The following is a 14,350-nucleotide window of genomic DNA, read 5'->3' as shown; positions in this document are numbered from 1 at the left end:
AGTTTAAAAGTCTGATAATCTCAAGTGTTGGCCAAATGCATAGTGACCAAAACTCTAAACAATGGTAGAATTATAAATGGATGAAACTAGTGAAAAAAATGAGTTTTGCATTTCTAGTAAGTTGAGAATGTACACATCCAATGCCTGAGCAATCACCTTCCATATACACCCTAGAGCAGGGGTAGGTAAATTGTGTCTGCATGCTAAATCCAGAAGCCACCTGTGTTGTATTTGTATAACCCATGAGCTAAGAACGGTTTTCACATTTTTAAGTGGTTAAAAAAAAAAATCAAAAGAAAGATATTTCTTGACACATGAAAATTACACTAAATTCAAAATTCAGTGCCAATAAACTTTAATTGGAAACAAACACTCTAATCCCTTCTTGTATTGTCTATGACTGCTTTCATGCTAAAAAGTCAGAGCTGAATGCTGTAACAGAGAAAGCATACCTATAAAGCCTAAAATATTTACTATCTGGTCTTTTAAAGAAAAAGTTTGACAATTCCTATCCTAAAGAAATATATTCTAAACTTGTTTTTCACAGACTCACCACAAGAAATAGATTTCACATTGAACTCCATACATGGTACTTTCTTGTATGAATCAGAAAACATGCAAGGATGTTCACAGAGGAAAGATTTGTAATGGAAAAACTAGCAACATCAATTAGTATTGGATTGGCCAAAAGGTTCATTCATCTTTTTCTGTAGGATGGCTCTAGCAGCATTTAGCTGTCTTTAAACTTCATTCAAAACAATTTTGTGACAGCTGTATTGTGACAGCTGTCTTATCAGCAAGTACTTAAAAAAAAAAAAATCAAAATTGGTGAACTTTTGTGTAGCCATTTTAATATTGAAGATGGAAGCAAGAAAGCAACATTTTCGGCATATTATGCTTTATTATTTCAAGAAAGGTAAAAACGCAAGAAAGCAACTTTTTCGGCATATTATGCTTTATTATTTCAAGAAAGGTAAAAACGCAACTGAAATGCAAAAAAAAAAATTTGTGCAGTATATGGAGAAGGTGCTGTGACTGACTGAACATGTCAAAAGTGGTTTGCAAAGTTTCGTGCTGAAGATTCGTTGCTGGACAATGCTCCACAGTCAAGTAGACCAGTTGAAGTTGACAGTGATCAAATCGAGACATTAAGTGAGAACAGTCAAAGCTGTACCACATGGGAGATAGCCAACATACTCAAAATATACAAATCAAGCGTTGAAAATCATTTACACCAGCTTGGTTATGTTAATCGCTTTGATGTTTGGGTTCCACGTAAATCAAGCGAAAAAAACCTTCTTGACTGTATTTCCACGTGCGATTCTCTAAACGTAAGGAAAACATTCGTTTTTAAAACAAATTGTGACAGGCGATGAAAAATGAATAGTGTACAATAATATGGAATGGAAGAGACTGTGGGGCAAGCGAAATGAACCACCACCAACCACACCAAATTCCGGTCTTCATCCAAAGAAGGTGATGTTGTGTATATGGTGGGACTGGAAGGGAGTCCTCTATTATGAGCTCCTTCTGGAAAACCAAACGATTAATTCCAACAAGTACTGTTCCCAATTAGACCAACTGAAAGCAGCATTCGACTAAAAACATCCAGAATTAGTCAACAGAAAATGCATAATCTTCCATCAGGATACTACAAGACTGCATCTTTCTTTGATGACCAGGCAAAAACTATTACAGCTTGGCCGGGAAGTTGTGATTCATCTGCCATATTCGCCAGACATTGCACCTTCGAATTTCCATTTATTTCAGTCTTTTCAAAATTCTCTTAATGGAAAAAATTTCAATTCCCTGGAAGACTGTTAAAAGGCACTTGGAACAGTTCTTTGCTCAAAAAGATAAAAAGTCTTGCAAAGATGGAATTATGCAGTTGCCTGAAAAATGGTAGAAGTGGAACAAAAGGGTGAATATGTTGCTCAATAAAGTTCTTGGTGAAAATGAAAAATGTGCCTTTTATTTTTACTTAAAAACCAAAGGAACACGCTTCCCTGGTGGCGCAGTGGTTGAGAGTCCGCCTGCTGATGCAGGGGACGCGGGTTCGTGCCCCGGTCCAGGAAGATCCCACATGCCACGGAGTGGCTGGGCCCGTGAGCCATGGCTGCTGAGCCTGCGTGTCCGGAGCCTGTGCTCTGCAACGGGAGAGGCCACAACAGTGAGAGGCCCGCGTACCGCAAAAAAAAAAGAAAAAAAAAAACCCAAAGGAACTTTTTGGCCAACCCAATATATATATGCTAAAATGGATTTTGAAATTTTGATATATTTTAAACATAAGACCTAAAAGTATAAAACTCCTAAAAGAAAACAGGGGAAAACCTTCATGACACTGGATTAGGCAATGATTTCTTGGATATGACACCAAAAACACAGGCAACAAAAGCAAAAATAAACAAATGGGACTACTACATCAAATTTTTAAAACTTCTGGATATCAAAAGAAACCACCAACAGTGTGAAAAGGTAACACATGGAATGGAAGCAAGTACTTGCAAATCATACATCTGACGGGGGTAATATCCAGAATATATAAAGAACTCTTACAAATCAACAATAAGAAAAAAAACAAATAACCCAATTCAAAACTGGCAAAAGGACTTGGAAAAAGACATTTCTCCAAGAAGACAAATGGCCAACAAGCATATCGAAAGATGCTCAACATTACTAATCATTAGAGAAATACTAATCAAAACTACAATGAGGTATCACCTCACACCCATTAGGATGGTTACGATCAAAAACACAGAAAGTGACAAGTGTTGACAAGGATGTGGAGAAACTGGAATCCCTGTGTTAGTGCAAATGTAAAACGGTGCCACCGCTCCTGAAAACAGTATGGCAAGTCCTCAAAACAAAATGAAAACAGAATTACCATATGAACAAGCAATCCCATTTCTGGGTATATATCCAAGACAAATGAAAGCAGAATCATGAAGGGATATTTGCTCGCCGTGTTCAGTGCAGCATCATTCACAAAAACCAAGAGGCAGAAGCAATCCAAATGCCCATCAACAGGTGAATGGATAAACAAAATGTGGTACTACCCATACAGCGGAATATTATTCAGCCTTAGAAAGGAAGGACATCCCAATACATGTTACAACATGTATAAATCTTAAGAGGGGAGGGAAATTTTTGTTCAATGGATATAGATATTTCAGTTTTGCAAGATAAAATACTTCTACAGATTTGTTGCATAAAAACGTGAATGTACTTAATATTATGGAACTATACACTTAAAAATGTTTAAGATGGTGAATTTTTACATTATGTGTTTTTTTTTACCACAATTTAAAATGAAGAAATGAAAATTATGGGCTTCCCTGGTGGTGCAGTGGTTGAGAATCTGCCTGCTAATGCAGGGGACACGGGTTTGAACCCTGGTCTGGGAGGATCCCACATGCTGCGGAGCAACTAGGCCCATGAGTCACAACTACTGAGCCTGAGCATCTGGAGCCTGTGCTCCGCAACGAGAGGCCGTGATAGTGAGAGGCCTGCACACTGCGATGAAGAGTGGCCCCCGCTTGCCACAACTAGAGAAAGCCCTCGCACAGAAATGAAGACCCAACACAGCAAAAATTAATTAATTAATTAATAAACTCCTACCCCAACGTCTTCTTTAAAAATATATATATATAAAATGTTTATATAATGAACTACTATACATCAGTGATGAATGAATGAGAGCTAAATGATCAGTACAGACAAATCTCAAGAATATACAATAAGGGACCTCCCTGGTGGCGCAGTGGTTAAGAATCCTCCTGCCAGGCATCCCTGTTGGTGCAGTGGTTAAGAATCCGCCTGCCAATGCAGGGGATGTGGGTTCGAGCCCTGGTCCGGGAAGATCCCACATGGCTCAGAGCAGCTAAACCCGTGCGCCACAACTACTGAGCCCGTGTGCCACAACTACTGAAGCCTAGATGCCTAGAGCCCATGCTCTGCAACAAGAGAAGCCACTGCAATGAGAAGCCCGCGCACCATAACGAAGAGCAGCCCCCACTCGCTACAACTAGAGAAAAACCGCACACAGCAATGAAGACCCAATGCAGCCAAAAATAAATTAATTTTAAGAAAAAGAATATACAATGATAAAACAAAGTGGTAACATATACAGTATGATTTAAAAATAATACAGAGTTCATAAATAAGCAAAACTAAACAATATATTGATCAACAATGAAAATGTGGTTAAAAACTATAAAGAAAAGCAAGGAAAAATGGCAATAAATACATACTTATCAATAATTACTGTAAATGTCACTGGACTAAAAGCTCCAATAAAAAGCACAGAGTGACTGGTTGGATAATAAAACAAGAACGTAAAATATGCTGCCTACAAGAGACCCTCTTTAGGGCAAAAGACATGAATGGATTGAAAGTGAGGGGATGGAAAAAGATATTTCATGCAAATGGAAATGACGAGAAAGTGGGGACAGCAACACTCATATCAGATAAATAGACTTTAACACAAAGGGTATAAAAAAAGGCAAAGGGGCTTCCCTGGTGGCGCAGTGGTTGAGAGTCCGCCTGCCGATGCAGGGGACACGGGTTCGTGCCCCGGTCTGGGAGGATCCCACATGCTGCGGAGCGGCTGGGCCCATGAGCCATGGCTGCTGGGCCTGCGCGTCCGGAGCCTGTGCTCCGCAACGGGAGAGGCCATAGCAGTGAGAAGCCCACGTAATGCAAAAAAAAAAAAAAAAAAAAGGCAAAGAAGGACACTATATAATGATAAAAGGATCAATACAAGAAGAGGATATTACACTCATTAAGATAAATGCACCTAATATAGGAGCACCCAAACACAAAATACTAACAGACAGAAGAGGAGAAACTGACGGGAACACAATAATAGCAGATTTTAGAACCCCACTGACATCAACGGACAGATTTTCCAGACAGAAAACTAATAAGGCAACACAGACTCTAAATGACACAATAGAACAGTTAGACTGAATTGATATCTATAGGACACTATAGCCAAAACAACCAGAACACACATTCTTTTCGAGAGTGCGTGAAACACTCTCTAGGATAGACCACAGTCTGTGGCCCAAAACAAGCCTCAACAAATTTAAAAGGACAGAAATTATTTCAAGCATCTTCTCTGACCACAAAGGCATGAAACTAGAAATCAACCACAGAGAGAAAAACAAGAAAAAAAACGATTACATGGAGACTAAACAACATGCTACTAAAAAACTAATGGGTCAACAATGAAATCAAAGAGGAAATTAAAAAATACCTCGAGATAAATGACAATGAAAACAAAACCATATAAAATCTATGGGATGCAACAAAAGCAGATCTAAGAGGGAAGTTCACAGAGATACAGGCCTTCCTCAAAAAAGAAGAAAAATCTCAAATAAGCAACCTAACCTACCACCTACAATAATTAGAAAAAGAAGAACAAACAAAACTTAATGTCAGAAGAAGGAAGGAAATAATAAAAATCAGAGAGGAAATAGAGATTTTTTTAAAAATCAATAAAACCAAGAGCTGATTTTCTGAAAGGATAAAACAAAATTGACAAATCACTGGCCAGGATCACTAGGAAGAAAAGAGAGAAAAGCCAAATAAACAAAATAAGAAATGAAAGAGGAGAAATAAAAACCAATACAGCAGAAACTCAAAAAATCCTAAGGAATTAGTATGAACAGTTATATGCCAATAAAATATACAACCTAGAAGAAATAGACAAGTTCCTAGAAACATACAGCCTGCCAAAACTGAATCAAGAAGAAACAGATAATTTGAACAGACCAATCACTAGAAGTGAAACAGAATTTATAATAAAAAACAAACAAACAAACAAACGAAACCTTCCCTGCAAACAAAATCCAGGACTGTAAGGCTTCACTGGGTAATTCTACCAAACATACATAGAAGAACTCATACCTATACTTCTACAACTCTTCCAAAGGATTGAAGAGGAGGGTCATGATTGAAGAGGAGGGTCAATGACTCCCGCAGTCATTCTATGAAGCCACCTACACCCTAACACCAAAACCAGACAAAGAAAATACAAGAAGAGAAAATTACAGGCCAATATCTTTGATGAAAACAGGTGCAAAAATCCTCAACAAAATATTAGCAAATGGAATCCAACAACACATAAGAAGGATTATACAACATGATCAACTTGGATTTATTCCAGGGTCACCAGGATAGTTCAACATATGCAAAGCAATCAATGTGATACATCACATCAACAAAAGACAAAAACCAACAGATGCAGAAAAAGCAGTTGATAAAATTCAACATCCATTCATGATAAAAACTCTCACCAAAATGGGTATAGAGGGAACATATCTCAACATAATAAAAGCCATTTATGACAAACCCACAGTCAATACAGCACTCAGTGGTGAAAACCTGAAAGCCTTCCTGCTAAATTCTGGAACAACACAAGGATGCCCAATCTCACCACTTCTATTCAAACATAATATTGGAAGTCCTAGCCACAGAAATCAGACAAGAAAAAGAAAACGTATCCAAATTGGAAGGCAAGAGGTAAAATTGTCATTGTACACAGATGACACAATACTCTATATAGAAAACCCTAAAGACTCCACACAAAAACTATTAGAACTAATAAATGCATTCAGCAAGGTAAAAGGACACAAGCTTAATGTAAAGATATCTGTTGCATTTCTTTACGCTAACAATGAAATCTCAAAAAGAAAGTTTAAAAAAAAATCCCATTTAAAATCGCATCAGGTGACATGATACTGTACATAGAGAATCTTAAAAATGCTACCAAAAAACTAATAGAGCTAATCGATGAATTTCGTAAAGTAGCAGGATACAAAATTAATGCACAGAAATCTCTTTTACCAATTATTCCTTTATTTTTACCAAATAACAATTATAATTCAAAACCTGTGATTCCAGTGAACTAGGGGGCAATTCAGAAATTAACACAACTTTGTAAATCAACTATACTTCAATAAAAAAATGTTTTTTAATCTTTTTTTTTAATATTTATTTTATTTATTTGGCTGCACCAGGTCTTAGTTGCGGCATGCGAAATCTTTGTGGCCACGTGCAGGATCTTTTTTAGTTGCGGCATGTGGGATCTTGAGCTGCGCATGTGAACTCTTAGTTTCGGCATGCGGGATCTAGTTCCCTGACCAGGGATGGAACCCGGACCCCTGCATTGGGAGCGCGGAGTCTAATCACTGGACCACCAGGGAAGTCCCTCTCTATTCTATCTGAACTTCTTTCAAACTTCACATAAACTGGCAATGGTTAAGGGAACATGAATTAGGGTAATGCACCGTGTATCAGTCACTTCCACTATCACCATGTTATCTTGAATAATCCACAGCACAAATCCTCCAAATGATGAACTAGAAGTTGGACAACCCTACTCTCTCTTTTGATTTGCATAAAATATTGAAGGCTTTTTTCTTTTAAATCCCTTTCATTGAAAACACTACATATTTGGAAAGTCAATTCAGCTTTTTCATGTTTAAACCAAATTTCCCAAAGTCCTCACTGATGGAGTTACATTCTATCAGTTTATGTGTCCCAACAATTAGCAGACACTATAGTCTGCTGAAAGTTTCAGAAGGATTGTGCCATAGAAGGGCTGAACTTGATCTATAAAACCAAATACGTGAAGCCACACGTCCTGGTGGTCTTGGGCAATGAACATATGGTAAATCTGGTATTACACAAAACATTTTGATGCACTTGCCTGAGAAACAGTGAATCTTCTTTTTTCTGGACATCGACATCAAGACAAAATGGTAGGCCTCAAATGACCATCTTTGGAATCAAGCACTTCCTGAATATCATCTATGTAGCAGTCTGCCCTTATCTCTCCTGAATAGGTGTCTGTGTTCCTGAATTCCCTTCACAGAGGGAGACCAGTCTCCTCTTCCAAGCTAGTCACTTCTCTGCCTTCAACAGCCCCTTAATTATAAACTACCAAAAAGGGGGCGATAAAGGTAATCTTTACCATACCATTTGCACTTAACATTTGGCATAAAATCCCCTGCTTGTAAACCTCCAGCCTAAAAATGTTTGCAGGGATGAAGCAAAAAAAGCACCAGGCACCAGAAACATAAACCCCAAATGTTGTGTGTACAGACCCATTGTATAGCAGCTTGGTTACTGCCTTAAGATTTCTGCTACCACTTTAAGATTGTTGTTACTGCAACATCTTTAACAAATAAAGCATCAGATTAAAACCATCATTAGAAAGCTATTTGATTAATTTCTATTACTAGTATACAGACTTGAGCAAAGGCATATCCAGAAGCAGGAAATCAAAAATTATTTGCTAAAAGTGAGACATAATGGCTGAGGGATACCTTCTAACAGCCCCATGTTTTACTTTTTGATCCCTGTTCCCCCTGACCACAGATGACTGGTTCAAAGATAAACATCGGATGCAAGCTGGCCCAATCATAATCTTCTTCCTAGGAACTTAAAATCTAAAATGGATAAAAAGGAAGACTAAAAGTCATTGGAGCATAACTGCTTTCTGGCAGTACTAGAGAGAGCAGGCCCACAATCACATTTCACTGAGTTCCCTGGGGAAAACTTGTTCTTTACCTCCTCCCTAAACTCTGTGAAATACCCCAATATACTTCTAAAGTTTTTTTCTGGATAAGCGAGCAAGAGTCTATTTTTCTTGCTTACATGCAACAGAAAGGATATTCAATAACTAAGCCCAATGAGGATCAGGAGAGCTAGTTACTTCTCAACATGTAGTCTGAAAACTGTTATCACTCAAAAAATATAAACAAACTAATTCCAAAGAGAAAGAAGGTACTCACAGATCCTTCTGGTGAAAGTAAACAAAAAACAAAAGAAATGAACATTCTCCTTGATTCAGGAATTCTAGATGATAAAATTTATCCTTCATAAATAACTGCATGAACATTCTTTGATGATTCATCAATTCTACTGTTAGATTCACTAAACTTATTGTGGTAATCATTTCACGATGTATGTAAGTCAAAACATTATGTCAATTATATGTCAATAAAACAGAAGAAAAAGTCTATCCTTAGAATTTATCCTACAAAAACACTTCGGCAAGTAGACAAAGATGTGTATAGAAATGCATACTTAATATTGTCTGTAATAGTAAAAAGTTGAAAATAATATACACACATGTAAAAGAGCAATCTGATTAACTTATAGTACAGCCATACAATAAAATACTGAGTACCCACTAGAAAGGATGCAATAGGTCCATATCCACTGACATAGAATATATCTAGGCCGTTGTATGAAAAAAGCAAGAACAACATTCATAGGATACATAAATCCCCACCCATCACATAGAGATATACATTTACATTCATAGAAAAAAGTCTGGAAAGATATATATTACATGTTTAAAACTGATTCTCCTTGGAGAATGGTAAAGGCTTTTATTTTCTGCTTTATTCATTTTTGTATTATAAAATAGAATGTATTACTTTTATAATCTAAGAAACAAAGTTTCTTTTAAGAAAACCATATAACAATGGAAAAAATATGAAGAGAAAATTAAGAGACCCTGTAAACAAAGTAGAAACCTTTACTGAGTGATAAGTTCAATATGATCCACACATACGCAAAGCATGGCTATATTTCAACATTAATAACTATGAGAATAAAATATTTAAAGAAAAGAGTAAGATTCTTACAATTCAGATTAACTTTATTAAAATACTAACAGGGTGTGATAAGATCTAAACTTAAATCAAATTGGACCATCACATTAATTAGCCCTAACTAATCACTGTTATAGATTAATGTTTTCTCTAGACACATTTATTATCTATCTAAAGACATGATTGGTTTCTTTCTAGAACGGTACTTACAGTTCTCTACAATTTCATCAAAAACTGCACCAGTTTTCTGCTCAAACTGAAAAAGCAAAAGAAGAAAAAGTAACATTATTATCATATCCTTCATTCATACCCTTTAGTGTCCCTCCTTGCTCTCCTTAGAGCTGTAATCTTCAACCCAAAGTATATGAATTCACAACAACATAAACAAAAACACCACCAAACAGAGTAAAGTAAAATTCAGAATGAATAAAAGGGTTCTCAGGCCAAAGCCTGCAACCCAAAAATGAAGACATAAATACATGCCCTCACTATAAAAAAGCTACTTATTTTATTTTTTTAAGTTTTTTTAAAAAACTGAGGTATAGTTGTTTTACAATGTTTCAGGTGTACAAAAAAGTGATTCAAAAAAGCTACTTATTTTTCAAAAATCACTTTTCTATCACAAAATACAGAGGATCATATACTTTTGTAATAATAATAATAAAAAACACAGCCAACACTTACTGAGAACTAACAACACTTATTATTAAGAACTATGTATAAAACTTCTAATCAAAACTGAACAGAACAGGGCTTCCCTGGTGGTGCATTGGTTAAGAATCTGCCTGCCAATGCAGGGGACACGGGTTCGAGCCCTGGTCCGGGAAGATGCAACATGCTGCGGAGCAACTAAGCCTGTGTGCCACAACTACTGAGCCTGTGCGCTAGAGCCTGCAAGCCACAACTACTGAGCCCATGCGCCACAACTACTGAGCCTACACTCTAGAGCCTGTGCTCTGCAACAAGAGAAGCCATTGCAATGAGAAGCTCACACACCCAATGAAGAGTAGCCCCCACTTGAGGCAACTAAAGAAAGCCCATGTGCAGCAATGAAGACCCAACGCAACCAAAATTAATTAATTAAAAAAAAAACTGAACAGAATAACCAGCATCAATAGGTTTTGCTCTTAGGATAAAGCCAGAAATCTGCTGCTCTTTAATATTTATTTATTTATTTTTTGGCTGCGTCGGGTCTTAGTTGCAGCACGCGGGATCTTTCATTGTGGCACTCGGGCTCTTCATTGCGGTGAGCCGGCTTAATTGCCCTGTGGAATGTGGGATCTTAGTTTCCTGACCAGGGATCAAAGCAGTGTCCCCTGCATTGCAAGATAGATCCTTAACCACTGGACCACCAGGGAAGTCCCTCTGCTTCTCTTTAAATGAAAGTAAGCCATATTACAGGAATGGTTCCTTTTTGAGTATGTTAGGGCCCAAGACAGAAGCAGAGCCAACTCTGACGTAATTTCAGGCCTTTAAAACAGACATAGGGGGTAAAAAGTAAAACAGCGGCAACTCCACCCAGAAGCTAATAAAGACACTACTAGCATGTTTCACTCCTAGTCTTTACAGGTCTCCTCACTTTGACAAGTTTGAGCATTCCAACCTCCTGCTTCTCTACCTACTACTCATCAATGAGGCAAAAACAGAAGCAAGTCAGCTTTGTGATAAACCTTGCCTACTAAGCTACAGAGTGAATCTCCCCAGTCAAGGGAAAAACTTCAGGGATAAAGAACTACCTAGCTACCTATGTAACGACAGATGAAGCACAACACAACAGCTAGCGAACACTCATAAGTGTGAACAGACAAACAACGAGGATCCCAGGTTTCTGAAAGAAATTAACTATGGGAAAGAGAAGGCCCAAGGTGAATAAACAGAATAACCACTCCAGAAGGAAACAATTTACAGAAAACAAACTTCTAAAAAATATTTTAAGTGATATCTGAGATATCTGAGAGGCTACTGATACAAAAAACTAAACATGAGAAAATATTTAAATGGGCCATGAAAAGGAGACATGAGAAAATATTTGGAAACAAGAAAATGGCAGCAAAAATAAAAATCTTACCGGACAAGCTAACGACAGAGTTATCAATCAGTTTCCAAAAAAAAAGTCAAAGAGTTGGAAGATATTTTATATGAAAACATGGAAGGTTAAACGATTAGGTGTAACAGAAATCTCAAAGGCAAATCCAAAGAAGAGAACAAGAGACAGGTGAAATAACAGAAGAACATTTCCCTGAACTAAATAAATGAATATTTGAGATTGAATGGGTCCACCAAATAACAAAGAGAAAGCGAAAAAAAAAGATACATCCTGGTGAAATTTCAGAGTTTCCAAAAGCAAACAAAAAGAGAAAATAAAAAATTATAGTGCAGGTGATTCATTAAACACATTTAACATAACTGAATTTAATGATATGAACACTGAAAAGGAAAGCAAAGAAAAGAAATAGTAAAGGTCATTCTACCTACCACTCCACTCAATGAGCTATGTTCTAGAATAAAAGGGAAATGGGAGATGTGACTCTGCAAGCCAAAGAATGAAAGCATTTGTCTGCACTGAAAGGGATCCGAGGGTGGTAGGATGAATCGGAAGATTGGGATCGACATATATACACTATTGATACTACATATAAAATAGATAACTAATGAGAACCTACTGTACAGCTCAGGGAATTCTACTCAGTCCTCTGTGGTGACCTAAATGGGAAGGAAATCCAAAAAAGAGGGGATATATCTATATGTATAGCTGATTCATTTTGCTGTACAGTAGAAACTAACACAACATTGTAAAGCAACTATACTCCAATAAAAATTTTAAAAATAAATTAAAATACGTAAGAAAAAAAAAGAAAGAAGGGGATCCGAGTATTTGAAGATAATGCACTTTTTGTACAATACTGCCTTTCCTTTTTCTGGTGATGAAAATGTTCTAACGTTGACGTGGCTGCACAACTGTGAAAATACAGCTACTGAATTATGCGCTTTAAATGGGTGAACTGCATGACATATGAATTACATCTCTATTAAGCTGTTTTAAAAACACATTGAGAAAAATACTGCTATGAAGTTTAGGTATTAAAAACCAAAAGGCGGACTTCCCTGGTGGCGCAGTGGTTGAGAGTCCGCCTGCCGATGCAGGGGACACGGGTTCGTGCCCCGGTCTGGGAAGATCCCACATGCCACGGAGCGGCTGGGCCCGTGAGCCATGGCCGCTGAGCCTGCGCGTCCGGAGCCTGCGCTCCGCAAAAGGAGAGGCCACAACAGTGAGAGGCCCGCGTACTGCAAAAAAAAAAAAAAAAAAAAAAAAAAAACCAAAAGGCACTACTGAAACAAGATTAACAGGGAGATGTTATGTGGGCATATATCCGTATTTTTTAAAGAGTAATTTTTAAAATATACATTCAAATGTGTTAAATAAATAATATGTTTAATACAATGAAGTCCCTCAAGTACAATTTCCTGTGTGATGAGGTTACCTCATTTTAGTGCTAACCTCTTTATGTATTTGAACTTCTTGATAAGGCAGAGCATCAATTAAGAGAGAGTCTATCTTTGACTCATTTTGATTTTGTTGTTGTTGTTTTCTTCTTTAAAAATCTTTTTTATTTTATATTGGAGTATAGTTGATTTACAATGTTGTGTTAGTTTCAGGTATACAGCAAAGTGACTCAGTTATACATATACACATATCTATTCTTTTTCAAATTCTTTTCCCATATAGGTTACTACAGAGTATTGAGTAGAGCTCCCTGTGCTATATAATAGGTCCTTGTTGATTATTTTATATATAGTAGTATGTATGTTAATCCCAACCTCCTAATTTATCCCTCCCACCCACCTTTCCCCTTTGGTAACCTTAAATTTGTTTTTGAAGTCTGTGAGTCTCTTTCTGTTTTGCAAATAAGTTCATTTGTTTCATTTTTTGTTTCCACATATAAGTGATATCATATGATATTTATCTTTGACTTACTTCACTTAGTAAGATAATCTCTAGGTCCATCCATGTTGCTGCAAATGGTATTATTTCATTCTTTTTTAAAATGGCTGAGTTATATTCCATTGTATATATGTACATCTTCTTTATCCATTCATCTGTTGATGGTCATTTAGGTTGCTTCCATGTCTTGGCTATTGTAGATAGTACTGCAGTGAACATTGGGGTGCATGTATCTTTTCAAATTATGGTTTTTTTCCAGATAAATGCCCAGTAGTGGGACTGCTGGATCATATGATAGCTCTATTTTTAGGTTTTTAAGGAACCTCCATACTGTTCTCCATAGTGGCTGTACCATTTACATTCCCACCAACAGTGTAGCAGGGTTCCCTTTTCTCCACACCCTCTCCAGAATTTATTATTTGTAGACTTTTTGAGGATGGCCATTCTGACTGGTGTGAGGTGATACCGCAATGTAGCTTTGATTTACATTTCTCTAATAATTAGTGACGTTGAGCATCTTTTCATGTGCCTGTTGGCCATGTATATGTCTTCTTTGGAGAAATGTCTATTGAGATCTTCTGCCCATTTTTTGATTGGGTTGTGTGGTTTTTTTTGAGTTTTTATTTGTTCTAATTCAAACCTGCTGGTGACTACTCACTTAACATTGCACAAGCACGTAACACTAACATCACTCTCAATTATGGACTCCATCAGGACTCCAGAACACCTGCTTGGCCTATAATCTCACCAATGGGGTGACAACAAATGTACAAGTAAT

General features: G+C 37.1%; 1 protein-coding gene across 7 annotated transcripts in view; it reads right to left on the bottom strand.

The window, feature by feature from the left end:
* ZMYM4 (zinc finger MYM-type containing 4) overlaps positions 1-14,350 on the bottom strand; it is a gene marked incomplete at its 5' end in the record, with an annotated part of 178,324 nt that overhangs the window by 91,443 nt on the left and 72,531 nt on the right. For all 7 annotated transcript variants that reach the window (XM_079696801.1, XM_079696804.1, XM_079696802.1 and 4 more), the window contains one exon: positions 9,840-9,885. In XM_079696801.1, the coding sequence (XP_079552927.1) occupies positions 9,840-9,885 (46 nt within the window). The remainder of the gene's footprint in view (positions 1-9,839; positions 9,886-14,350) is intronic.

Source organism: Hyperoodon ampullatus, assembly GCF_949752795.1.
Source record: "Hyperoodon ampullatus genome assembly, chromosome: 2".
NCBI classification, from domain to species: domain Eukaryota; kingdom Metazoa; phylum Chordata; class Mammalia; order Artiodactyla; family Ziphiidae; genus Hyperoodon; species Hyperoodon ampullatus.
This window is presented reverse-complemented; position numbering and strand designations above follow the sequence as displayed.